The 27322-nt window shown below is 37.9% G+C and overlaps 2 protein-coding genes and 3 non-coding genes across 8 annotated transcripts in view; 1 reads left to right on the forward strand and 4 right to left on the reverse strand.

Annotated features, from left to right (window-relative positions):
• Positions 1 to 52: 52 nt before the first annotated feature.
• Positions 53 to 8578, reverse strand: vps37a (VPS37A subunit of ESCRT-I). 2 transcript variants are annotated; one of them, XM_028017948.1, is made up of 12 exons: positions 8123 to 8578; positions 6713 to 6787; positions 6234 to 6351; positions 4554 to 4657; positions 4146 to 4371; positions 3464 to 3534; positions 3237 to 3364; positions 3083 to 3141; positions 2929 to 2997; positions 2532 to 2675; positions 1450 to 1538; positions 53 to 1237 (listed from the first exon to the last, which is right to left on the reverse strand). In XM_028017948.1, the coding sequence occupies exons 1-11, from the start codon at positions 8230 to 8232 to the stop codon at positions 1458 to 1460; spliced, it is 1185 nt and encodes a 394-aa protein (XP_027873749.1). In that variant the 5' UTR covers positions 8233 to 8578; the 3' UTR covers positions 53 to 1237; positions 1450 to 1457. The 2 variants fall into 2 exon arrangements, with proteins under 2 accessions (XP_027873749.1, XP_027873748.1); XM_028017947.1 differs by having other exon boundaries at positions 53 to 1275.
• A 2038-nt stretch (positions 8579 to 10616) lies between these two features.
• On the forward strand, positions 10617 to 10829 carry LOC114145665 (small nucleolar RNA U3). Its single transcript, XR_003595751.1, has one exon. It is a non-coding gene; the product is annotated as a small nucleolar RNA U3 (small nucleolar RNA).
• A 1398-nt stretch (positions 10830 to 12227) lies between these two features.
• LOC114145663 (small nucleolar RNA U3) lies at positions 12228 to 12444 on the reverse strand. The gene has a single exon (XR_003595749.1). It is a non-coding gene; the product is annotated as a small nucleolar RNA U3 (small nucleolar RNA).
• A 1288-nt stretch (positions 12445 to 13732) lies between these two features.
• LOC114145664 (small nucleolar RNA U3) lies at positions 13733 to 13949 on the reverse strand. Its single transcript, XR_003595750.1, has one exon. It is a non-coding gene; the product is annotated as a small nucleolar RNA U3 (small nucleolar RNA).
• Positions 13950 to 15034: 1085 nt separating this feature from the next.
• The window catches only part of micu3a (mitochondrial calcium uptake family, member 3a), a 29297-nt gene continuing 17009 nt past the window's right edge, over positions 15035 to 27322 (reverse strand). The window contains exons 9-16 of one of the 3 annotated variants that reach the window (XM_028018660.1): positions 27166 to 27261; positions 20094 to 20188; positions 19835 to 20006; positions 19457 to 19462; positions 17528 to 17636; positions 17263 to 17420; positions 16243 to 16307; positions 15035 to 16079 (exon numbers count right to left, since the gene is read on the reverse strand). In XM_028018660.1, the coding sequence (XP_027874461.1) occupies positions 16073 to 16079; positions 16243 to 16307; positions 17263 to 17420; positions 17528 to 17636; positions 19457 to 19462; positions 19835 to 20006; positions 20094 to 20188; positions 27166 to 27261 (708 nt within the window). In that variant the 3' untranslated portion in view covers positions 15035 to 16072. Of the gene's footprint in view, positions 16080 to 16242; positions 16308 to 17262; positions 17421 to 17527; positions 17637 to 19456; positions 19466 to 19834; positions 20007 to 20093; positions 20189 to 27165; positions 27262 to 27322 lie in introns of all 3 variants that reach the window. The other 2 variants (XM_028018659.1, XM_028018661.1) reach the window with 2 other exon arrangements.

Here is a 27322-nt window from a genome sequence, read left to right on the forward strand (position 1 = left end):
CTCCATTCAAAGCATTTCCCAATATTACAACAAAACAGAGCACCAACCAGACTTATTCTAAAGGCTTTATTAATCTAACAAATTAAATAAGAACATATGATACAAGGTGTCCGAGTCTCTGATTATAATATAGCCTATTATTAACATTTAAATACAGTATTCGATGCTGTTAAGCTTTTTTTCCGCAACACATTTTTTTCCCTAATATTCCCCAAACATTGTCCCATTTCTTTTTCAGTTTTTTTCCATGTAGAATTCAAGTTCAAAAGATGTCAGGAAACAGCGTAGGTGTCATTACTTTGCAAGTAAGAGAGAGAGAAAAAAAGAACATCAGTGTGTTTGCAGTGAAAGAGATGACTCAGCTAAGGTAGCGCTGAAGTAATATTGTGGCTAAACTATTCACATGACAAGTACTCTGAAGTAAAGTATACTAATGCTCAAAAATGAGAAATCTTTACAGGCATTTAATACACACAGATGGTGTACAGTATATTTTCTACTCTAACTGGATGATTTCTGGGTTATTCTGACTCAATATTGAATAATCAATATCAATGCAAACACACCGACGATTTTAGGGTTCACTTTCAGAATAAAATCAAATCCTTTCACAATGAAATTCTAGTTTTACAGTTTTCATATAAAAAGCAGGAGTCAAATGTCAACCGTGCCTTTAAAAAACAAACAAACAAACAAAAAAAAACTGAATTTAGCCTAGTTAACTCAGCAATCAGGAGTTGTAAACGTTTCTGGATAACTACTGTGCAGCGGTTAGCACAGTATCTCTGTGAAAGAGGAAGTGAAACCAATGAGGACATAACCATATAAACAGAGCATAAATACTGATGTTTGATTTGCTCAATATGTTCCTAGAGATGTTACCTTAAAAATTTTACTTTTGTTGATAAATGTGCCAAGTCTTTGTACTTTCTTCAAAAAGTGTTCACACCAAACAATCTGATACTATGCGCGTGTCCCCTGCTGAAAAATAAAAGTGAAACAAATCCCAGAACGAAACTATATTTCATCACTGTCAAACAACTGGAAAGCTCAAACAAAACTATCCACAACGTGTTCGAGCGTTTCCGTGGCATCAGCCCATTTTCCACGTATAGTGACGCTCATCCTCCAAAGTTTCATCGTCACCACCGTCTTGCTAGTTGTCCGTCACTGACTCGGTGTGCTTTCAGCCCCTGTAAGGTTTTTGATGCGTTCGTTGTCTGTTGGCAGCAGTCGGCTGAGAAAAAAAAACAAAAACAAACAAAAACACCAGTCCTGGAAGACCAAAAAAATACAATGTCAGGAGCTGAATGAGAACATTGTAAAAAAAAAAAAAAAAAAACCAAACCCCCCCCCCAGAGAAAATCAATGGTGTTTTGCTTGTTGCAAAACTGTCAGCTGAGAACTAAGAGCTTCACTTTACCAGAAAACAGATGAGTGATGTTGTACCTTGTGTTTTAGTGACTGGGAGTGAAATGGCCATGTGTGTTTATAGACTGTTGCAACTTCTCCTCCTTGGCCCTTCTGCTGTGGCAAAGCTAAAGACAGAAAAACATCAAACATTATTTTCTTTTTTTAATGGGAAATATTACTTTTGCATTTCAAAATGTCACACTTGACTTTCCAAAATTCTTTACTGTAATGTCTGTTTGTTTTTTTTAAATCAACATGGTACAAAACCTTTTTATTTAAAAGCAAGAATTTCAACCGAAATGCTCTCTAGTGTACCAACTGCTAATAAACTGAATATTTTTCTCTATTAGAAACTATAATGTATTATAGTATTTACATAATAAAGAGAATTTATAAATAAATGATAAATTACAATAGATGTATAAATAAACAGACATTTATCCAGTGATTGGCACTCTTGCGTTCATCTGCTAATGCGCTAATAGCGAAGCTAATTTTTCATTTAGCTCTTTAATGCCAACTTTGAAATGTTTACCACATTTTTCAAAGTTTTGGTTTTAATATAAATTCATTTTTCCAGATAAATTCTTAAGCGCCAACTAATTTTTTGGAGGGTATTTTGTAAACTTTGAATTCAACACAGTTAAATGTCTGTGTTGAAGTTTTGGTTATCGACTGTTAAAATTTCAAGAACAGTGGTCAACTAGGCAAAATTAGCAACAGAGTTAGCAACGATGAACAACTGTGAAACCGAAACAATGAGTGGAAGGCCTGTTACAAAGACACACGTCCTGGAACACAACTGTTCAGATAGGTGAGCAATAACAAATTTGACCTTGTTGAACATGGTATGCTATGTTAGCATTAGCTTAAAGTAAATGCCTTGCTGGGATTGCACATTAGCAGAAGTAATATGTATGATTTGTGCTTTAGTGTTAGTGCAGGTAACTTTTTAGCTAGCAGTGCCCACCGCTTCATTTATCCAGTCATGTTCTGTTTTCCATTATTAATATGTAAAACTGAAAAACTATTAGAGAAACAGCTAACACACTATAGGAAAACCTGAGTGAAAAACATTTAATGCCAACCATGATAAAGCACCATGTTTATTCTCTCACCGTTCTCTTCTCCATGAAACTAGTTAAGAATTCATCGATATCAATGCGTCCCTCTAGAAAGTTTTCAGCCGTCTCCTCCGACTCCTCCTCTGCCTGGTGCGCTGAGACTTTTAGTCGAGCCTGTAGAGTGTTCAAACTGCAACTCTGGTGAGGGTAAAACAGTGGAAATTAAACAGGATACTCTCTAAATGTTTTTGTCAGTTCATCATTTATCGCGGCAAAAATAATATTCCTGAGACGTCACACTTTGTATTGATTGCTTTGAGCATTTTCTAAAACCTTTTTGTTGCATAGAATTGGACGTGCAAAGAAAAACAATTAATTATCGCACGACTCAACACAAATGCCTGGTATTTCTTTGAAATAAAAGCCTGGCGTGATGAGTGAAGCGATTTACCTCACTGAGTTCATGCTGTCTCTGCATCTTTGTCTCAAAGGCTAACTTCATCTGAGTCAGCTGTTCATACTGTGCAAAAAACAACGGACAGAAAGCACAACGTGAGCAGCTGGACAATGACAAGCGTGAAAGGCAGCGGAACCCGGAGGCCGACCTTGTAAAGCATCTCTTGTCTTTTTCCCTCCAGCTGTGGCTCCATGTGGAGATTCTTTTCTGCAAAAAAAAACAAGATTCACAGGTTTTGTTTTTGCTATAAAACTCAACTCTGCAACAATCTATTCGCAAAGACTGACAGAAGAGGAACTCACTGGCCATCTCCACTATGCTGTTGACCAGATCCTCTTTATCACCCGTGACTTGTTTGAGTTGCGGCAAACTCACAAAGAACTCCAGCAGGACGTCCTCGTTTTCAGACATGTCTGACAACTGAGTCAGACTTTTGGGGAGGGAGGGAAGAAAATTTAAGTTCACAATGGTTTGAATTGTATACATAAGAAAATGTAAATAGTGAGTTTGATATTCAAGGATACTTTACGTTTTGTCGCAGAGTTCAGGAAAAGACTCAGGAATCTCAGGCATCTTGTAAATGTGTCCATTCAGTCCCGCCTGGAAGAGAAAGAAGCAGTTTAGCTGCTTTACTTTCTTATTTTATTCCTATTTGTCTTTTGCTTTAACATCATTTTTGCGTGAATACAGTGCTTTTTGACAAGTGTTTTGCGTAAAAAACACAAACTTTTAAAAGTTGCGCCAGGAATGTACGCAATAGACAAACACAAAGTAACTGTAATCATTGTGAAATGGCAGAAAATAATCTTAATCTACAAATAAAACCCTGAAAAGTGTTTCGCCACGAAGAGCCATAACCTAAATTAGAATCCGTTTTCTCTGTGATAATCACCTATGGTCTGTCTCCGAGAGACGACAACTTGTGCTACAACAGCAAAAACATTTTCCTAACACTGCTCATGTGTTTGGCTGGTGCCATGGAGACCAACCAGAAAATCCAGGGTCGGAGCACAGTCTAATTTGCCTAATCTGCGAGGAAACAATAAAAATTGCATAGCTTCTACGTGGATGTGCTTCTAAAGCATCAGCTGCAGGGGGATGAGGGATGATCACCCGTTCAAAGGTTTCACAGGACATTTTTGTAATAATAATCATTTGACTAAAATAACTTACTTCCACTTTAAACACTCCAAGCTTCATAATCAGTGTACCTGCGAGTCTCCAGTTGGTACGGGGAGCGGCAGCTCGGTTATCAGTCCGTACGGGGCTGGAGCTCGAGGAAGGCCGTGAGCGATGTCAGCCGTCGAATGAGGCATGGGGGCCTGAGATGGAGCCGCACCAGAACCGGGCGGCGGTGTCTGGCTGGGACCCCCATGACGGGGGCCGTAATGGAAAGCCTGGGCGGGGTAAGGAGCGATGCCCGATGGCTTGTACAAACTGCAGCAAGACATGAGGGAGAACATAAGTAAATACACCTTGAGACATGCGTTAGATGGTTACTGACGCTCTATGCCAATACCAAACTAATATCAGAGCTGCTTCACTCGTTTCTTGGATAAAATCGGTATGGAAAATACGTTGTGGAAATGTAAAGAAATCCAAGACAACATGACACTCACTATGGGAAGCCTGCAGGACCTGCAGACATTAAGACGGGTGGACTTTTCCAGAACTCGTCGAGTAGACTCTGGATGACTTTACCCAGATCTGAGTGCATACCGAACTGTAACACACATAACAAGACAAAAATGAAGTCAGACTTTTACAACAACAAAAAAAGAAAGGAAAAAACTCTCATTGGTGCCTCTAATCCGACTAACAGATAAAAGTGTTCATATGAATTAAGATAGAAAATGGTTTAATCCGTATTCCAAAATGCCGTTAGGATGTGACTGGGGTGGTGAAGAGGTTGAATGAGGGTAAAGAAAACAGTCATCCTCTCTGTTACACTGAGTGGTAACTGGTTGAAACCACCTTCCTTTAAACTCTCATTTCAGTTTCAGTTTTAGTCAGATGATAGACTTTATTACGGTGGCTACAGTGAGTAGCGTCATAGCGTTCCTACAGCAAAGCTTCCACTATGTACTTACCGAGTTCATGACAGGATTATAATAGTTTGGGGTTTTTCAATACAGTTTACTTTAATTTTCTTATGACTTTGTGGTTTTTCCTAATTCAGTTTTTATCAATCAGCTTTATTGTCAATTCCTCTTACATGTCCAAACATACAAGGGAATCGAAATGACGTTTCTCACTATCCCACAGTGATACAAGACAAGGCGTTACTAACATTGAGTAACAATAAAAGACAAAGTCTAACTAAAATTATCCTAAACAATTAATAAATAGATGTACAATAACTAGACATATAGCGTAAAAAGTTTTACAACTGAGAATGTATATGTATATATATATAAGTATATAGAGATGTACAGATAAAAAAGTGGTTGCAGTTGTGCAAGGTTCTGGGATTCTTCTTCTTCATCTTCTTGGCCGCTTTGATGCTGAGGGGAGGGAATTCAGCATCCTCACAGCCTGATGGATGAAACTGTTGGAGAGTCTGGCGGTGCGGGAGCAGAGGCTTCTATATCTTTTCCCGGAGGGCAGGACACTGAACAGTTTGTGGGCAGGATGATTTACATCTCCCACAATCGTGACCGCTTTCTGGGTGAGTCGGGTGGTGTACAGGTCTTGCAGGGCGGGGAGTGGGGCACCAATGATCTTGGAGGCTGTTTTCACAATGCGCTGCAGGGCTTTTCTGTTCTGTTCTGTGCAGCTTCCGCCCCACACTGTGATGCAGCTAGTCAGGGTGCTTTCTATGGTGCCTCTGTAGAAAGCCCCCTGACTAGCTGCATCACAGTGTGATTAGTTTGTTTTAGTTTTTCAAGTGGGTTTGCAAGTTTTTATTAGTTATTAGTTAAACATTGTTTACTTTCAGTTTAGTTTGCATTGATTATAGTAGTATTTTTTAGTTTTTTCATACTTTGGTTAATTTCGTAATTGCATACTTTCAGTTTGAGTTAAAAATGTTTTCTCAATTTCAGTTTTTGTTATTTTGTTCATTTTAGTCCACTATAACAACTTTGGCCCATAATAATGCTTTAAATCCATATTTTCAGAATAATAGTCATTGTTAGGATTGGTCAGACTAACTTGTAGTCTGGCTTTTAGCAAAGACTCACAATCCTTTTTTGAATACAGCATCAGGAATACTGAAACCCATACTGAAAAGATGTTCTTAGCTGGTTTATTTTGCTGATGCGAGGAAACACACTGTTTTATGAGAGGAAGCTACTTACATTAGTGATGAGGGGGCTGGTGATCATAGTGCCATTATTGCTATCTATTAAATGATGACCAACAGGGGGGAAGACGCTAACCACCGGCTTCTCCTGAGGGAACTGAGGAGGCAGCAAACTGAGGGAGAAACAGCAAGCAGAGTTGGTATTACAGGCACTGAATTAGTGGGATCCAAACAAGCAATATTGGAAATATTGTTTATCATGCATTTTAAACAGAAAAAAGGAATAACCAGGAAGAATAACCCAATTATGTTTACATGAAGCTGGTTCAGTAAGTTTCATACCGGAACTGTTTTTTTTGTTTTTGGAAGAGGCTAAAAATCAGAAAACCATTTATATCATCGATATCTTTTCTAGTACCTTGTTAAGAAATCATTGTTGATATACAAAGTGGAAAGTTGCCAGTTACAGAAAAGACTAATAAATAAGTGGATAAATATCCTAAGCCACAAATACAAGTCTAAAGATATACTCACATGTTAACAGTAATGGTGGAGTTGTTGACTGTAAATGGTATTCTGTACTCGACATCTTTCTGGATTTCTGCAAGGCTGTAAAGGGGGAGGGGGAAAAGTTGTACTAAAAATGCACTAAAATCAGAGCAAAGAATCATTGCGAATGACTAATTTACTAAAAACATCATCTCACCTGCCAAATTTAATTGATTAAAATATGTTTGAATGGTTACATAAAAGAGAAAATGTGCTTGGATGGATGGTAGTTTTGGATTCCATAGAAAATAAAAAAAATTATAAAACCTTTATAAATTGAAACATCTCTTGAGAGCATCACAATACATGCCATTGGTTTAGTGTATATTTAGACCGACAGTGGTGTAAGTTCATTTCGGAAATGTTTACTATCTAACCCAGGATCACGTCGAAGACTGTATATAGACTCTGTATATGAGCTACACCACTTCTTAAGCATCTTAATATGTACAGAGTCCAGAATTTTTCAGAACATATTTATAGTGTCTTGAACATTTCAATGAAAAAAATATAATTTTACTCTCTGTCATGGCAGTAACTGATTAATTAAAAACATGATGTGGAACAAAAACTGGGGGAAAAAACAGTAGTTAGTGGCTGCCCTAAAAAAAATCCCATTTCATTAGTTTGCAAATAAAAGCCAAATGAGAGAGTTCAGTCACAGTATAGGTGTGATGTAACTATTTAAACTATACTTTAAATACTTGGTTTAAAAAAAGTGTGTGTAATCTCATTTATGACACACATTTGGGAAACTAGAATCGATCAGATCACGATGGTAAACTGTCATTTGCAAGTATATTCTTACTACCTGAAGAAAAAAAAATATATATCTGTCACAGCCGCGCTACAACGCCTAGTAAACAAAAGCTAATACTTTAATCTCCAGCAGTAACAAGCTGATCCTGAAACTACATGCGTGACGAGCTCAGGAGTGATCACAGGACGTGGCCAGTCGGTCACAACTTGTGCAATCTGACCGAAATAAGACGCAGGAACTGTCACGGAGAGGTTAAATTAGCTTCACAGCTAACACAGTGAATGACAGCTTCCTACTTTAGGACTAGCTGCTCTGTAACTAGGTGGTGAAGTTCCTTAGTAATTGGGAATAGTAAATTAGTGTGACAGAGTTCAACAAACTGTCCAAGCAGCAGCTTTAAATATGAAGTATTTTAAGCAGGAGGGGTTCTGTTTATAGTATGTTCTTCTGACATAACATAGTCAGGAGGCTAGCTAGGCTAACACAAACAGTTAAGAGTGTTGTATAAAATTACCCACTTTGGCAACGGGGTTCTTATTACAGTGAGAAATACTTTCTATTTAAACATTGTCAGTAAGAAGCTCTTGTCCAGCGCGACAGCTGGGTTCCGGGTGACCGAACATCGATGATGTTACCTTGGGTGAGCGGCTTTCAGCGACTCGATCTGCCGCTGTCTCTGTTGTTGTAGGCTGCTGAGAGGAGGGACAGGTCCGGAGCCTTTAGACGACGTGAAAAACCAGCTCATCCTCCCCGGGAGAAACAACCGACTGAACTTCGCGACAGACGGTGAAAGGCCGACGAATTAATAGATGAAAGAGAGAGTGGGCATTAGGAGCACACGGAGTGGAGATTTGTGTTGCTAACCCCTGTTAGCTGGCTAACCAAAACACTCCCGTTTCCTCTCTTCGCAAAATACAATTTGCGTTGACGTTACAAAGTCAGATCGTGCGTTACGGAATCATAAAAATGTCGATTCCTTTCTGTTTTCGAAGGCTCGTGCGCCGTTTCCGACCTGTCATTAATGTAACTGAAATAAAATATGGAGACAACAGCTCCGCCAACTTATTTACCTATGACGACACGTGGCGTGCGTAAAACGCAACTTCCTGTTTCGATGATATTCCAAAATAATAGTGTGGATTTAAAACCAAAAACAACTCACAACATATTCTGAAAGCCAATATTTTAAAAAATATACTTCAAATAAATTTACAGTGAAATGTTTTAAGCCAATCATCAATGTGAAGTGTCTTGCATTAACGTTTAAGCTTTTTCACATTTTGTCACATTAAAACGACACACTTCAATGTACGTAAATAACGCACCCGTTGTTTATTATTTATTAACCTTGTTCTACTCATTGATTTGATTTTTGGAAACGACATATAAACTTTTGCCCACCTCACATTCATTTTTGTTGGTGTGTTAAATACAATCACAATAAAATACATTAAAGTTTGATCGGAACATGACAAATTATGAGAAAGCTCAAAAGGTATACCCCTGCAGATTACTGTAAAGCACATATATGTATAAAACAGTGGGATAGCACATAACTGCTTTCATTACTGTATGTATTATGAAGATCATTTGTTAAGATTAAAAGTATATTTTGAAAATAACCTTTAGGCAGGTGTTTAACATCCTTTTCATTAAGCCCACATTTCTGTTTTAAAATTGTTTTTTATTAGTTTAATGTAATATTCGAATCTTTCTAAGTTGAAAATCATCATATTTAAACAAATAAAGGCTTGAAGACATCAGTCTGTGTGGAATTAATCTGTCTAATGTGCTACACTGAGTGAATAGAGATACTAATAAATTACCTTTTCAATGATAATCTAATTTATTCATTGTGACTTTACATTCATCTAACTATAAATCGCATTATCAGATTTGCTTATATAGCCCATTTAAAAACAATACAAGATGACAGAATTTCCTCACCATTTTACCAACAACCATAAAATAGCAATTGTGAAAAAACCTCCCAATAAAAATAAATAAAAGCCAGAAGAGGTGAGACCTCTAAAGACTATTTAGAGTCTCAAAGGTCATTGGCTGGCAAGGGAACTTAATTCGGTACAGGACATTCCTCAAGCTTTCCTAGGGTTTTATTCTTCTTCTATCTAGTGATAAACCTGTGGTTAATCCTGTCCTCTTTCCAGCTTAGGTCAGGAAACATTTCCATCTCCACAGTTACTTTCTTTAAAGCACCATTTTATCTAACCATGTGTCTTTCTGGGATAGTGGACATGGAACAGCTACTACCAACGTTTAAAGTCTTTTTATACAGAACAAAATGGTATCATTTGGGAAGTTGTGTACAAAATGTACAAAATGTACCCTCTCCTACTATTTGTAATTAGTAAGAGATTTAAAACAAACAAAAAAATCTCTTTTAGGACAGCCTGAGTTTTTAAAGATACAGATTAAGGTGGTTCACAGAGTCATCCATGCCTCATACATGGTTTGGTTGTCCATCCTCCTTCAGGACCACGGTGACATCTCCAGTATGGCTATGATTGGGACCAGCTGTTAGAAACCTGGCAAATTTCTATGCTTATGTTTAAGAGGCCATTTTATGTATATTTACTGGCTTTCCATTGTTATTCGTGTATTTTTTTTTTTACAATCACCAACGCATTCAGAGAGAGCTTAAACTGTGTTATCATTTACAATGGTCATTTATGGAACTCTTTCTTTGTTGCTAATAATTATTTCGCTATACAAACACTCAAAGAATTTCTATACAGGAGCAAAACTCACCCAGATGTTCTACCAGCCTGGGGTTGATGCCTTGCTCAGGGGCAGTCAGTCTCTCCAGTTACCTCATCTAGATCTTAATTAACTTGTGGATTTGAGAAATGAGCATTTAAACGGTCTCGTTAAACCATAACGACGAGAAGTGATGATCCCTCTCGAGCACGAAGAAAGCTGAATATGATGTTCAATGGCGAAGGGATTGTGGTTGAGTGATAGCAAGGTGATTAAAAACGAATGACTAAAACCAGGTGTTGACGTTAAATTTTGGTTCATCTTTTTTAACGAAGGGCTAAGAAAAGTGAAAACCCTGAGTCAGGTGGACAGTGTTGCGGGTCAGATTCAGATTAGACTTTCTTGCTCTTTAAGGCTGTACTTTCTTGGATCGTATCCATAGTCATTGACTTGAGAAATGTCTTTCAAAGCTGTATGGTCACGCTAATCATGATGATGAATTATGATGTTCTTCCCTGAGCATGAAGCAGTCAGTATGTGCATTAATGAGCATGCTTACCGTCACTGATGATTGTTCTTTGTTTTTCTATAGAGCAAGGAAGGAGAGAGCATGATCTGAGTGGCTGTGCATCAGTCTCATAAATTAAGAGTCTTTCTTTGCTTATTAATTTCTCAACATGCTTGATGTCTTCCCACATTGTTAAAAGCTCTGTTCAAAGTAGATGTCCGAGCAGAATTAAGAGGTGTTTAATAAAACGCAAGTTGAATAAATAATTTATATTTCATTAGCTCAGAAGTAATTTTGCGTGAGTGTGAGTACTTGTGGTTGAAAATAACACAGAACAGTGGGCTTTTTTCACCAGGTGGACAATTTTCTTGCGAGATAATTATTTTAAATGAAAGTATTAGATTAAAACAACATAATAAAACAATAATAATAAACATATTCAAGATTAATAAGCAATCACAGCTTAATGTTTAGACAACTTGCCTCATGTTAAATCAACTTTGTGAACTTTCATTTCTGAGTTACTTTCTAGTTGACTTTACTTGCATTTTCAAGGAATCAGGTGAACTCCAATTTTCATGTTAAACCACCTTCAAATGTCTTGCAGTGTATTTTCACCTTCATGTTAGATCCGTCTATAGTGTCACCTGAGCAGCCTGTGGCACAGTGAGGGAGAGCCATGAATCAACAAGAAGGCCCAATGGTTTTGAATCAAGGGTGATTAGATTCATATAAGTTTAGTTTATAATATCCTAATGTCCACATCTTTGATCAAGCTAGAAGGATTAATTCTACTCCTTAACCCTAAACAAGAACGAGTTGCTAATCTGGAAAAGAAAATCCAAACTCTAGGAGAATGTTGTGATTTTTTGGGGGGCTACATGACTAGAGTGAGAAGATGTCAACACACTGCTTCACATTTCTTCTGTCATCTTAGCAGTCACTAGTTAGGCTAGTGTTTTCCTTTTTTAACTAAATTGTACTTTCACCCCATTCATTCATTTTATTGCATAATGGTATATGTTTATAGAAAAATTACAACAAATTATGGTTTTTAAGAGAAACCAAGGACTCTAAAAGAAAGTTAATTTACACTAATGAGCACAAACTGTTTTATGATGTTACTATTTTACAGGCAAAGCAGATTTTAATGCATTGACTGACTTCTATGGACTAATTTTGATTTGTCGCTCACACTGCTTACAGAAAACAAGCAACCATATGAAAACAAAATCTGCTTTTTTCTTAAAAAACGAGGACCACTCAGATCATACTCCCTTAACCATTACTCCAAACGAAAGTTACGTACGATCATCAGTGACAGAAAACATAACTTTCAACATAACATAACAGATATTCTGCTGTCGCTGACAAGCCCAAATAAAAGGAAGCTTGTCAAACAACATGGCAGCACTCTAAGCTAGAGAAAGAGAAGTGTGTTTGTGAAAACCCCACCAGATGTTCCAGAAGATATTGTCAGATTAAAGATGAATTAGCTTTTAACAAAAATGAAAACCACTCTGACCATATTCCCTTCCTCATCACTCCACAAAGGAAGTAAAGAACGATCATCAATGATAGAAAACGTATGAAATAAATCATTATTCTCTATCCGCTTCACGCTCAGAAGGGAATATCACGACTCTTCATCGTGGTTAGCGAGACCATACAGATTAGAATCACATTTCTCAAGTCAAAAACTATAGAAATGATCCCTAAAAGTATAGTCTTAACGAGTTATTGCAAAACCACAGCATGTGTTTTCCTGGACACCCATCCTCAGTAAGGGTATTCTGATATCCACTAGTCCCAGACACGTCACTGCATCTAATCAAACTGATTTTTCCAAGATGGCTGAAGTCGAGGAACACGCTATAGCAGGGGTGTCAAACTCCAGTCCTCAAGGGCTGGTGTCATAAAGTTTTTAGATGTGCCACAGCTACAAAACACTGGATTACCTCCTCCTTGTGTAGATCAGTTCTCCAGAGCCTTATTGACCTAATTATTCTATTCAGGTGGTCCAGCAGAAGCACATCTAGAAGTTGCAGGACAGCGGCCCTTAATCATTTGAAATAACAGTTTATTGAAGAAAGTTTGGCGAGAGAAACGATTCTATCAGTGGTGGATAGTTGGGGGGTTTTTTGGATGGAAAACATGAAGTGCCCAGAAACAACAGTAACAAAAAGTGTGGCAACACAAGTACATTTTTATATTTGGAAAACCCTTTATGGAAAAAAAAGGCAAAATGTTAATGTGGAAAATACCTTAAAAATTTCAGAATATTTGTAAATAACAGAAGTGTCAGTGTAAACAGAATTTGTGTGACTTCCTTCTACGAACTATTGTGTTTTAGGTAATATTGTGTATTTGTAATCCTTGCTTTAATTGTCAATTGTTTAGGGTTAATTGTCATTGTAATTTTGCAAAGGACTAATTAAAATCTATAATTAGTCCTTTTTTAAAGAAACTGGATCTGTTTAATGCTTCAGATTATTACTACCGTCACCACAAGTGTTTTAATTCTATTAGAAATTGGAGGACTTATTAGATTTTCTTCAATTATCTTTGTAAACGCATTGATATTGGACACAGTATTTTATCCTGGAAAAATAATAAAATTCTCATTTACTGCCATAAATAAGTGGAAATATTTCCAAATTAATGCCACAAACACTTTGATTTTTACATCTCGATTTTAACACTTTGATTTTTATCGCAAAAATTCACAAAAAGAATTAGGAAATCCTGGAGGGACTGAAAAGACGTTCAATAATATTAACTTTTAACAGTCAATACATTCTGGCACAACCGGCCCCTTAAGAGCATTCATGATCTTGATTTGGCCCAAAACAAAAATGAGTTTGACACCCCTGATCTAGGCAATTATTTTCAGCATTACCTTTTTGTTATACATAATGGGGATTTTGAGAACGCTGTGTTTAAATTTAAAACAATAAGAGTTTGTTATATTGGGACTAGATGTAAAGACTTATTTATTTTCATTTTAACAACATTGTTAACCACTCTGACCATATTCCCTTCCTCATCACTCCACAAAGGAAGTAAAGAACGATCATCAATGATAGAAAACGTATGAAATAAATCATTATTCTCTATCCGCTTCACGCTCAGAAGGGAATATCACGACTCTTCATCGTGGTTAGCGAGACCATACAGATTAGAATCACATTTCTCAAGTCAAAAACTATAAAAATGATCCCTGAAAGTATAGTCTTAACGAACAACAGGAGCGACACAGTATTTCAGTTCCGGGACCCTCGCTCTCATTAACGGTGCAATGACATTGTGACAAACACTCAACACGGCGAGTAAATAGTAATGAGTTTATTCTGATGAAACGGCAGAGCGCCGACGTTTAAAATGTTTCCAAACAAGGTTTTTTAACTTATATTCTGATTCCTAAATACCCAGAATGCATTGAGGGTGCTCTGACGTGTCCACCAGAGTGACCCTCGTGTACACGAGCCGGCTTATTTCCTAAACAGCACTTTAACATATTGACGAATCACTGCAGTGACATTGACTCGTGGGGTGCTCAATACGACAAAATAAACAATTGTATTATTGAGTGTCGACAAAATTCCGCAAGTTGAATAAACACGACGCGGTACGACCTTTAATATTCCGGGCACAACACGGTACAACAAAAAGCGTTCCGCTCACTACAACAATCAAATATCTAAGAACACTTGGCCAAACTCCATAGCTTACTGACTCTTACTGATAAGAGATATACAAAAAAAGAAAATAATCAAATTCCAATTAAAAAACTTTGTTTTGACTCAATATTTAATCTGTCGCAAGTCTTGTATATTTACCCGCAGGGAGACTATTATTGCACACGGGGGCAGCATTTCACACTTTAGAGCCAAGCTCTACACGTTTTACTGCTCAATAGAATGATTATGTTACAAATATAACCAGTTTTATGAAACAATTAAATGTGATTTTTTTGTGAGGACACAAAAACTGACCCTGTCACACAAACACATGACAAATCATAAATCATATAAAGCAATGCATTTTCACTATATATCCAGTTAAAACTTGCTAGCACTAGATAAGACAAGCTAAAGCTATTGCTAGCTTAATTAACATCGTCATTTCCAAATACTGCAAGAATTCCTCTGCCTCAGGTCTTTCATTTTATTTAGAGCCGTAAACTTACCAACGTGGTCTTCCTCTGTAGTTTTCTTTTTTGAACATGTAAAGTTATTTATTTATAAAAAAATAAAAACTCCGGCTGTTGCAGAGTATCCAATGAAGCCCTTTTCTCTGCGCATGCCCAGTAAACACCGCGTTCTCTTAAAAAATTTATTCATGAGTGAAAATTAATTCACTAAAATACATGAATCCGAGAAATACACGGCTACTGCGGTGTGAGAATTATCATCATTCTCTTAATTACATTTTCTTATAGCTTTACAAGAAATATACAAAACAAAAAGGAAAAAAAAACATTACAATGATGAAACCTCTCCATAAGTTTGCCTTTTTCTTCTGTTTTTAAAGGATATTTTTCAGATGCAATGATGAATGTTCAGAAGGCATTTGTCAAAACTCAAATATTGTCAAATCCAGACCAAATATACAACAAATTCAGTTGTAGCAAATTGACAATTAGGAACTTTCCAGCATACTAGTCCAACTAAAACTTCATAAGGTAGTGAAAAGATTGAATGATTATAAGACATGATTGTTATAATGAAAATAATTAAAACATTTGAAATACAGCTATTTAATTCTTCATTGTTAGTCCTGTGCGTGTTTGAAATCTTAATTTCAAACGTTAAATTCGACATGCTTATGACATTTTACATACATTATATCTTGTATTTATTCATTCTTGTGCTCTTTAAGTTAATAACCAGTCGTACAGGAATTTATCGAAATCGGTCAAAAATTATAAAAAATAAACTGTGACATTGATTTAGCATATAAACAAGTTGAAATTTTGTTACAGTTAAGCATTGAAATTAGAAACAATAATTTTAATTTAAAAACAGTGAAAATAGTCAACCCTAATGCATATCATATTTGTTGTTACATTCTGTGTGACAGAATTGGCATAGGTAAAAAAAAACAAAAAACAATAGAATCTTCATTGTTCATTTTCCAGTCAATGCAGTCATGCTTGTGATTATTAGAAGCTGGATTAGAGATCCGTATTTGAAACGAGAAAGCTGCTCAATCAGGTTCCTAATAAATCAAAAGTCTGAGTTCATTTAGAGTTATTCCTTCCTTTAAGGCCTCTCCTTATACATCCACCATAGCTGGTGTTCTTGTCTCCGGGCCTCAGAGCGAACACAGCTGGAGAAGGAGGTGTAGTGCTGGCCCTTCACCTGGTGCACACAAAGCAATGAGAAGACGTTCAATTCAACACGTTAGGATTTGTTTTTTTTTTGTATATTTCTCCACTACTCAAAGGAAACACAGAGAATCAAACCAACAAACAATCCATATTCAATAAATGTCTTAATTATCGTTGTAGTTGTTAGTGGTACTTATCTGATTGCCAGCTCCTTCTTCAGACATGACCTAAAAGAGGAGGCTCTCTCCACCGACTTATAGCCCTGAGATGCCAGTAGAGGCCATCATGAGAAACGAGGAAGGCAGGGAAAAGGAAAGAAATAACTTTTGTTAAAAAGTAGGGACAAGACCAAGGAAATTACATCTGAGTCAAGAAAATCTAGTATTCAAAAACAGCAGTCGGAAATAAGGAGAATAAAATACGCAGGAATCCATATTTAAAAAAATAAAGACCCAAGACAGAAAGAAAGAAAGCACAAAAAGCAGTTCTGATTATTAACAGCTAAGATCTGAATAACCCCTTAGCATGACTTTGAACTATTGTAGTTTTTAAAAATTGCCACTTGGTGGCAGTGTAACACCAGAGATATCATAAATCCCTTTCAGATATCCCAGGACGGCTGCACAGTGGCGCAGTTGGTAGCACTGTTGCCTTGCAGCAAGAAGGTCCTGGGTTCGATTCCCGGCCGGGGTCTTTCTGCATGGAGTTTGCATGTTCTCCCTGTGCATGCGTGGGTTCTCTCCGGGTACTCCGGCTTCCTCCCACAGTCCAAAAACATGACTGCTAGGTTAATTGGTCTATCTAAATTCTCCCTAGGGGTGTGTGTTGTGTGTGAATGGTTGTTTGTCCTGTATGTCTCTGTGTTGCCCTGCGACAGACTGGCGACCTGTCCAGGGTGTACCCCGCCTCCCGCCTGGAACGTAGCTGGAGATAGGCACCAGCAACCCTCCCGACCCCATTAGGGACAAGGGTGAACAGAAAGTGGATGGATGGATATCCCAGGACAGTTTTCACTGATTATATTATCTCAGATCAGTGTAGAATGCTCCAGTGAAGACAATGAATACTAATCCCGAACTGTAAATAAAGGTATATATTTCTAAGAGGAAGACATCTGCCATTTTTTCATAATTTTTGTTGATGCTAACACTTTTAACAAGGATATTTGTACTTTCAGTAATTAAGTGCATTTTCTCAGGAGGTTGCACGCTCCTCACCCTGGCTCCCCGGTGAAGCCTGTCCTTCATAATGCCGATGAACTCCTTGTAGGACAGCTGGTCATCGTGGTCAACATCAAAGATCTTAAAAATGGTGTTCACCAGGTGACGTGTCAGCTTGAGTCCCGTGGCTACGTACACTGCCCTTGCAAACTCATCTAGCGGGAAAATACAAAGACGTCTGTATTTCATTCACACAAAAACCAGGAAATAGAGCAGCAACAATTAGCGCCTGCAGCTTCAAGCCTGGTCGGGTTCTTACTACCTTGTCCGATGGAACGTGACGCGAAGTTGTACATCTGCATGGCAATGGCGAAGTCTTCAAGGTTGTTGAGGAACTGGAAGAATGACCTGAACTCATCGAAGGTGATGCCCTGAAAAAGAGAAACTAGGTGAGAATCTACCAGATAAAGTGGGGAAGTAATGAAGACTTATCATTGTCCTGAGCAAAGTACTTCAAATTGGGGGAATAATGAGCAGTTTCGATTGATGTACACCATGCTAAATGGGTCGTGTGTGAACATAGCATTCCTTATCATGCATCCACTTGTCTCATATTGAAATGAAATCAAAAACATATATTGCTGCATTTTTATATTATTCCATAAATGAGAAAAACTGAGATGCACTATGAATGTTAGAGATAAAGTCGCATTCAAAATAATAGCAACTCAACATCACCACTCAGACCCAACAGTCGAGACATGCATGGTATTGATTGGACGTAACTGAATCTTTTATTAATATGTTTAAAATAATAGCAGTGTGGCATCCAATTAGCACAAAACATGCGCCATACTGGTGACAGCAAATGTTGTACATGTTGATTATAATCCATTTTTCTCTAGACACTAAGATGTGTCACTCCAGACGAGTTTGAGAAGAACTGTCATTTTATTGAAAGGTTGAGTGGAAAGGGGGAAAGAAAGCTGCTCAGCTAAACTGATCTCAAAACGCTTAAAAATGGAAACAGAGAAACTACAATTTAAATTGATAGAAGAATATTCAGATGCCAAAGATGGTTGGGCCAAAACCGAGCGGTTGACACGCAGTCACTCGGTTTCAGGACGTTTATTTTTGCACACACGCTTCACGTTTGTGATACACGTGATTTACAATAGCTTAGCAAACACAGCAATAATGGGAGAGAGGCTCAATTATTACCAGTTCACAAGTACAGAGGAGGAGGAAACAATGATTGACGAACAGCAACATCTCATTTTATTTGCCATGTTATCGTAAAAGAAGAGAAGGTGTAGTTGGGACGATTGCCCACTGCATTAACTGCGACAATAAGAGCCGATTTTGACCGTGTGGCCAATGAGCGTCTCCCATGGTGACCAAAGAAAAAATACAATTTCCTGTGAGTATTGAACAAATGGGAAGATTCATATGTAAAGCCAAACTGTTAGTAGGAAACACCTAGAACGTACCATTGTTGAAAAAACAACAGCGGTTACAACTTACCAAAAGAACACACCGACTGTGTATGTTCAAAATGCTAACAGAGCAGCATTTTGAATCCTCAACTCAAACTCAAAGTACTCTCTGACACATCGTGGCTCGGGTATCATATGGTGTCTAATTATCGGATAACAGGGATCTTCGACCTGTCTGAACACCGTTTTACTTGAGAGGACCATGCTGCTGAATCTGGAGGAGGAAATGCTGTTGAAGTGTGTCTCAAGAAGAAAACGAGGTTAAAAATCAATTATTTTCACTTCCAGTAGAAAAGCAACAAAACCGATATGTTTTTCTTAATTTCATGTTTTGATATTTGGAAAAGAACTTGCAGTGTTCCCAAGGTGTAATCATGTTTGGAAATAAAAGCTGCTGATGACAGTTTGGAAATTTACACACTGCTCTTATTTTGAACACACAAAAAAAGGACATTTATTTCCAAACAAGGACAAGGAATTTCATCAAATAAATGTCTCAAACTTGTAAAAAGAAAAAAAAGAAAGTTCATAAAGGTTGCATAACATACCTTGTGCTGCCAATTAAAAGCAAAATTGTGAACAGGAATATTCATTTAACCTAATAAAATAAATTTGAAATAAAAAACCTAAACACCACCAAATAGCAATCAAATGAAGACAAACACAAGACAGCGGTAAAATAACTAAAATGTAGCAAGGAAACAAGTGACAGATTGTGGCTGCAGGTTGCGTTTTTTTATGGGGCAGAAACAAACCTCCTGCTTCTTCCACAGCATGAAAGAGAGGAGGGACAGAAATAGAGTTGGGTTGCAGATAGACACAAGGAGGATGAGCCAAAGCATAGCTAGCCTTCGCTTGACGGACAGATGCACAGACAGACAAACAATCGTGTGTTGCTGAAAGCCTTATTAAAAGTGTGTTTGTGTGAGGTCAAGTGAAGGGAAGAAGCGCTGAAGTGTTGAGAGCATCAACAGCCCTAGGCGGACACCACACTGGGAAAATATGGGCTGTGTGAATTGCCTGGAAGGCAGCAGCACCAGTACAGAGGGAAAAAAGAAACGTATCTAATGATATGCGGAAAAGAATAACGCTGAATGCTCTCAAGGTATTCTTCGTTTACGTGTGCGTTGCACCTTTTCGTCTGGAATACACTGGCGGACGTTCTCCATGTACGCGCTGATGTTTTCAACGTTGGTAAAGCGCAGCAGGATTTTGGCGAAGTCTTCCTCGCTAATTGTGGTCATTCCTTTGGAATAGGTCAGAAACTCAATTTCCAACACCTCAGTCTGGAGGTTATCCATAAACCTGCCAAGCAGAAAGGAATAGATGGTGAGGAAGAGGGAGGTGGGGGAGAAAAGAGACATTTACCATGTAGTCAGCATGACCAGGTACCTGTAGAAGTCATCAAAGGTGAGCTCTGCTTTTCCCTTCTTTCCAAAGAAGTGGACCAGTATGGTGGTGTCAATGGTGATGCTCTCATCCGAGCGCTATCAGAGACAGAGGAAGAGAAACCGGATCATAAAGGATGCTGGTTTGGAGGAGAAAAAAAAAGCAGAGGAAAGGGGACGAGTCCTTCAAGGATCCAGGCTGGGTACGGCTTAGGCAGACGAGCAGGAGCCAGAATGTTGGTGCATGAATGCATGACATGCACCGGATGAACATAAACACAGCTTCACCTCAGATATCGGCTAAAATCATTAACAGCCATCAAATATATCAAACAAACCAGTCTAGGCTGCAAAACACGCTGCTTTGCATTGTGGTTTTTTCCACATTTTGCTGTGATACAAGCAAAAACGTCAAAATACTTCATTGAGATTTTGTGTGATAGATCAGTACACGGATGTGTGCAGTTGTTAAATTGAAAAGAAAATGATTTTTAAAAAAAAGGTATTCATGTATTTTACAAAAAAAAAAAAAAGAAATGAAAAGTGTGGCACACATGTTTCAGATTAAAACCTTTGCCCGCTCTTCTTTGCAAATACCTCTGACTGACCGTCTGGTCAGTCAGATTGGGCACAGAGACTGTGAACGTCAATGTCAAGTCTTTTCTCAGAATCTCAGATGGATTTAGGTTTGGAATTTGACTGGACCATTGTAACACATGACTATACTTTAACCTACAGCTACCACTGTAGCACTGGCTGCTTCAGACTGTTGTCCTGCTGGTAGGTGAACCTCCGTCCTAGTCTCACGTCACTATGCTAGCAATGTCATCTGAAGGGCAATAAACCCTCTCACATAACCAAGCGAAAGGGGACAGTGGCTGATTTTCATACATTTATGGAGCCAGATAATACATGTGTACATGTCGGCTGACCACCAGTGACCCAAAATTATTATGGAACTCATGACCGATTTATCAGTTCATTCCTACAAAGGACCTCTTGGCTGCTTTTCTGATAAAAGCTCTCAATCTGTGCGAGTTTAGGTTGACAGTTATGTCAAGTTAGGTTTTGCGGTTGTGCCATTACCTTGTGTTGGTCTATCACATGAAATCCAAATGAAATGTATTGAAGTCTGTCTTAAGTAAAAGTGTGAATAATTTTGAACTTTATATTTAGAAAAAAAGCAGATAGGGTACTCCAATCCCGGTTGTAAAGCCAGGAAAATGTTCCATCTGTTTTTCTTATAAGTTAAAATAATCCTCATTGTGTGTATAATTTCTTTTTTTTTTTTTTTAAATGAAAACAGGGTCATCATATCCAGATTTGTGCAGTCCAGGCTGGTCAGAAGGTTTGCTGTGGTAGCTTCAAATACAAACTAATAACGATGAACATAAAACAAGCCCACACAGCTAGCACAAAACACAATGACAAAATGAGTCATGCCAAGGGTCAGAAGAAGAGTAGGGATGGACTGGCCGTCACCACATTGAACAGGTAGATCATGTTGAACACACCTCTGAACAAACAACTCCAAAATAACCCAAAAACACATCATGGAGCACACACAGAACACATGGAGGACACCACATTTCATGCATTTCTCAACGAATGTCACACAGGAACACGTGAACAGGACATCACATCCCAAACAGAAGCGCCACACAAACCCAACGGCAGCACAGATGCATAAAACATTTCAGCAGATTCCACCTTTTTCCCTTAACTGATGGACGTCCGGTCTGTCACCTTTCAAACTCAGATGGTGTTACTACCTTGTTTTTTGTGTTTGGCCTTCCTTCCTCCCTAGAGTGTTTGAAGTGAATGTTCCCTAAGTGATCCTGGTCATTTGAAACCCATTCAATGGGATTTTAAGGCGTAACTTCTGTGTGTTTTCGCTGTTATCTGGTGATGAACCCTTGAAGCTTTAATCCCTTTTAACTTTAACTTTAACGAGGCACAATTCCTAATCCTTTTGAAAGCGAAGAATGTAATGAATAGCTCTTAGTAAAAGGTGACGATTTTAAGCATCAGGGGAAAAAAGAGAGCCCATCTTCTATCTCACTGCCCACCATGCCCACACCCAGCCAACCCGTGTGTCAAACCCACAGCCATGCTGAGAAGAACGCACACGTCAGATTGAATGAAAATCTCATTTCATTCGAATTAAGAGGAGCGCTTATGCCATTTCCATCATCATCATCATCATCATAAATATCATCACCACGATGCCATTCGTGGTTCTACCTCAAGGGTAAAATCCTAAAGTCCAACATGGGACAAGAAGGACAAGTCAAACAAGACGACAAGGTTTACATGAGACAGGAAGTAAACAGTTTTTGTTGTGTTTGTTTAACTTTTATATGTTGTTGCTGTTTGCTTTTTACTCTGGAACAAGAAAATATCAGTGACTAAGTTAAGATGTGGTCAGAATTATTCACATAGATTTACTTGCCTCTTTTGGAAATTGAATTATGTTGGGCTGATATTAATTAGATGAAATAATCATCAACTAATTTAGTAATCGATTAATCGTTAACTGGAGCACGCATATTTTAAAAAAACATGTCAGTTTGCGGAAAAAACCCCAACATATTCAGAGCCGTAATTAAGCTAAAACTGAACAAAAGTATATACATTTTACATTTAAGATTAAAAAAAACACCTTTGTCTGTGAATGTGTTTCAGCCAAAACTCTTCAAATCAGCTTTTGTCAGATTGTTAGAGCATCTCCTGAGCACATCTCTTTAGATTTGAAACCAGATTCAGCTTCTCGCTATTCGGAAATTGAAATCTTCCTGTGGTGAAGCTACTCCTTATTGATTTGGAAGTATGCTTTCAGTCCATCCTAGGTTTCATCCTACCGTAACACATTTTCCTACATGATCTGAAGAAACTTCAAATGTGCTTTTGCTAAATTTAGCAGGACTTGTACGTTCTCCTTCATTAGAAAAGGCTTCCATCTTGACATTTCACAGCAAAGACCAATTTTCTTCTTGTTTGTTCATCAGTTTTGAACGGACGTCCAGTTCTTGGTAATGTCACCGTCGCACCATCTTTTCTTTTCTTACCAATGACTATCTTCACCATGATTCATGGTAAATATGATAGCTTGGAAATTATTTCGTGCCCTTCTACAGACTGATGCCATATGGTGCTGCTTAAAGATGCCTCCCGCCTCTCCAAGGAAAATATTTCAGTTTGTTTTTCAGTTAAATTTTACAGGTTATCACTAAAGGTGGAAAACATTTGGAAATAATTCAAACTCCAGAGACGCTGACACACTAACCAACCTCCTGTGACATGCCGATCGCCGCTGAGAAGAGAGAACTGGATGACTTTACTGAACGTCCTCTTTCACTTTTGTCTCTTTGGGAGTACCGCCTTCATGTAAACATGAGCTAAGCTTAAGATGATTTCATTGTCTTGCCTTTCTTGTGTCACTTTACTGGATGTTCTTGTCACTAAGCCTTTTATTACTGACAAACAGCATAACAATACTTTTGCTCTTTTATCTTTAAACTGACACATTACCAAAGTCTTTATGACACACAAGCTGTGCAGACAACTAGACAGCATCCAGATGGTGTGTGTCTCTGCCTCTCTTCCCCGTTAATTGTAATCCCCTCTTCCTCACAGTCGTGTTGTTTTTCTCTTAAAACGACTAAGCCGTTGTCAGAAGTAAAATCCAAACAAGGAATTTAGTTTGATAAAAGGATTTCTGCCCACAATGGCTGCGCTTTTTCTTTTTTTTATTAGTGTTTGTTTTGTTTGTTTGTTTGTTCTTTTTTGCTCAAATTCAAAGACAGAAAAGTGACAGCAAATGGGGCCACCAGTTCAATAAATTATGCAGGAAAAGATTTCCAGATGGAATTAAGTGATAATTTATCACAAAAACATTTATTTTTACTGCACAGATTTAGAAGTGTTTTCTGATCACAACAAGCTTATCTTTCCTGGAAGAGTGTTCGGAGCAGCATGAGCTCATCATCCTCCTGACATCGTAATGGTTACCACGCCTATAAGGCACGAGCCAACACCTGGCGAATGCATGTGCCTGTTTTGTCCACCTGTGTGTGTGTTTGCGAGCTCGCCTGTCTTTGATCGGGGGCGCCGGGACTAAAAACAGTAATTACAGATGTAAACGCTAAACGTTCTTTCTCACCCTCCCGACCTGTGAGTAACGCTCGTGAGGAAAGGCTCGTTGTCGGTCTTTATTCACATCAGTCAGCCCACACCTTTGGGCTACGGACGTATTCAATTTTTGCATTTTGTCATGCTACAACCACAAGCTATGATGTATTTTCAAGGGATTTCACGTCATAATTGCAAAGTGAAAAAGAATATGCAATAATATCTGTTATTATTTTACAAATAAAAACCTGGAAATAGTGACGCCTTGTCGTGTTGGGTATGTTGTGCTTGCATGAAGAGAAAAAAGTTGCATTTTTAGTTAACTAATGTTCTTTCGCTAACTTCTGAACATTTACATAGAGCCGCTGTATCTCCAACGGTGAAAATATATTTTCTAATAAGCTGACTGAACTTAACAGAAGGTGAATGCACAGTTTCCACGCTTTCATTGGTAGAAAATAAAAGTTGAAAACCTTTTTATCACATAAAAAAAATACGTTAAAGTTTGACTTGTGGAAAAAGTTTACATTTTTTGGCATGACAAAATGTAAAAATAAAAAACGTTTAATATTTTTATAGGCACCGCCGCCCCTCTTCTAATGCTCATTTACTTTCTTTTTATCCCATGCTTAGCTCATATTAACTGCATTACTGTGTCTTTCCTTCTTTTAGGTGTCGTATTTTCCTGTTTCCGCTGCTGCTCTGATAACTCTGAACTCCTTTCTCTCCATCCTACCTCTCAGTGTCTTCTTCATCTAACAAACACTAAGGCACTTTTCTTAACCTCCCTCCTTCTCTGCCTGTCACTCAGTGCCAACCCCCCCACACTCTCCTCAAGGTTACAATAGGGACTAAAGCGTTGAGTAAACACATCGTTCTCAAAATACAACCTAGTTTCTTTCTTTTCCCTTAAATGTACTTCCCGAAATGCTTTTCTTCTCACCTCAGCTTTGTTCCTTGACATTTGTTCAGTCTGCTGACCTGTGTCATCTGCTTTCGGCCGTTTTGTTGACTCTCTGATTAGATCTCATTCTGTCTTTCCTTACCCTCAGGTTTTCCACTTATCAGATCAGATTCCTCTGGATTTGAAGCAGCCCTTTCATTTTACGCTTTTTGTTGTGACTCTGGCCCTTTTTTTGTTATACATTTCAAATTTGTTGGCGGAAAAAAAAACAACAATAAATACGGCATTTTTATTTTGTACACATTAAGGTTTGTACGGTTTTCCGTATAAGGTTTTGGTTAGATAAAAAAAAGGATCTATAAAAACACAGAATTGATAGATTGCACTTATGTTTTACCGTGACTATACCGTGTTGTGCAAAAGTTGTAAACTGGGCTTTAATTCCTTCTTTATTGTACGCAAGCTGCTGTATCCTTTAAAATATTAACCAATATATAGCAGTTCAAACAGAACTGCACAAATAGAAAACCATGTAAGTCAGACCTAAAAACCATACACGACTGCTTACAAAATATTTGACAATGTTAGAGTTAAGTGGCATAGCAAGCGAATAAAAAAGAAATCCCTCCTTGAAAACAGTTGAGCCATTGGTCTGACAATGAGCATTAAAAGTTGATTTTAATAATTCAGAAACTTGACACGTCTTTGTTTTGCCTACAGCTCCTCGGCCTCCGTCTGATTCGTCTGTCCTGGCCACTTTACATCCCGACAGATGAAAGACTGCTCGGTATAAATACAAGGTCGGCCCCGAGGAGCAGCACTGTTATTACCTCAACAGCAGCTTCTGCTGCTAACCACAGCCACCGGTCTGTCATTAGTCAGCTAACCTGTTAGCACTGTGCTAGCTCTTATTAATCATTACACATCCTTGTCTTATCCTGTTGTTCTCGGAAAGCAAAGTCAAAGTTGAAACTAAAAGATTAAGGTCAAATATAATGATTTTTTTTTTGTTTGTTTGTTTGTCTAAACGTTGCAGCTCTACAATTACTTTCCACTAGCAAAAACTATAGTTTGTTTCTGTGGTATATAAACAATTATTTTCATCTGTCTTGTGAACTAGATAGTGAACACTTCAAAGAGATCTTCACAACATTGATATATGATGTAATTAATTAAGCGTATGCATACTGTAATTATACTGTCTTTGGTCAAAACCTTTCAAAAATAAATTAGAATTTATCTTTATGTTTTATAAAAGCTTGCAACACCTCATTACAATTCATATAAATAATAAATTAAGCATTTTCATTTGTACTGTGCAGCAGAGCATCTGCAGCCTAGCAGTTTTTTGTAGCAAAATGTGAGTGAGCGTCTTTAAGGATGTTGCTAACATGCTAACCTGCTAATATTAGGATTCACCTCAGAATATAGCACTATATACCTGTTCACTGCATGAAGTTATATACTTTATTTACTGAATATTTATACTTCTTAATTCTACTATTAACTTCTATGGATCCCTAATAGGCACTTATAGGCAACCGCTTGTGTTATTTGGATCATAATTCAGTTTAAGAAACTGAAATGCTGTAAATATTGCTTAATATTTCTGAAAATAAAAACATTTGTAATTTAAAATGACACATATTACCTATGTGAATCCAGCACGTAATTAAAAACGGACATGCTATACTATCAGATTAATGCAAATGAATGTATTCTGCAGTCTACTTGATCATAATTCTGTTATTGCTTCAAACTAATTTGACACCAAACACGGCACAGAAACACATGAAAAGCAGTATGGAGGGACAGGAGGGAAGCGTTACGACTCAATAAAAAGGAATTGATAAGGAAACAATAGGAGGCTTTTATTCTGAAGGTGAATGTTTCGGAGGTTATTCTTGTCAAATCGGGCGTGGCAAAATTTCTTTCAATCAACGGGGATATTAAAAGAGGATGTATATTAAGACTACGGCATTAAGACATAAAATGAAGGAATGACAAATGGAGGGATAAAGGGACAACGGGGTCTGTGTACCTCCGCCAGGTCAGAAAAGAGGACTTGACTGGCGCTTCGCCTCAAAACGTCCCAGTAACTCCGCGCCACAAACTCTTGGCTGTCTTTTTTTAACACCTGTAGGAGTGGTCAAGCAGGTCCAGGATCAGTTCACTTCGAATTCAGTTAAAACAAAAAT

Source organism: Xiphophorus couchianus, chromosome 5, assembly GCF_001444195.1.
Source record: "Xiphophorus couchianus chromosome 5, X_couchianus-1.0, whole genome shotgun sequence".
In the NCBI taxonomy this organism is placed as follows: domain Eukaryota; kingdom Metazoa; phylum Chordata; class Actinopteri; order Cyprinodontiformes; family Poeciliidae; genus Xiphophorus; species Xiphophorus couchianus.

Excerpts from the sequence above, each read along its gene's own strand:
- vps37a (XM_028017948.1), bottom strand. The coding sequence starts at position 8,232 with ATGAGCTGGTTTTTCACGTCGTCTAAAGGCTCCGGACCTGTCCCTCCT. Across the intron at positions 4,658-6,233 it reads CCAGCCCCCTCATCACTAAT|TTCGGTATGCACTCAGATCT; the intron begins GTAAGTAGCTTC and ends TGTGTGTTACAG. Across the intron at positions 1,539-2,531 it reads GTTTCATGGAGAAGAGAACG|CTTTGCCACAGCAGAAGGGC; the intron begins GTGAGAGAATAA and ends TTCTGTCTTTAG.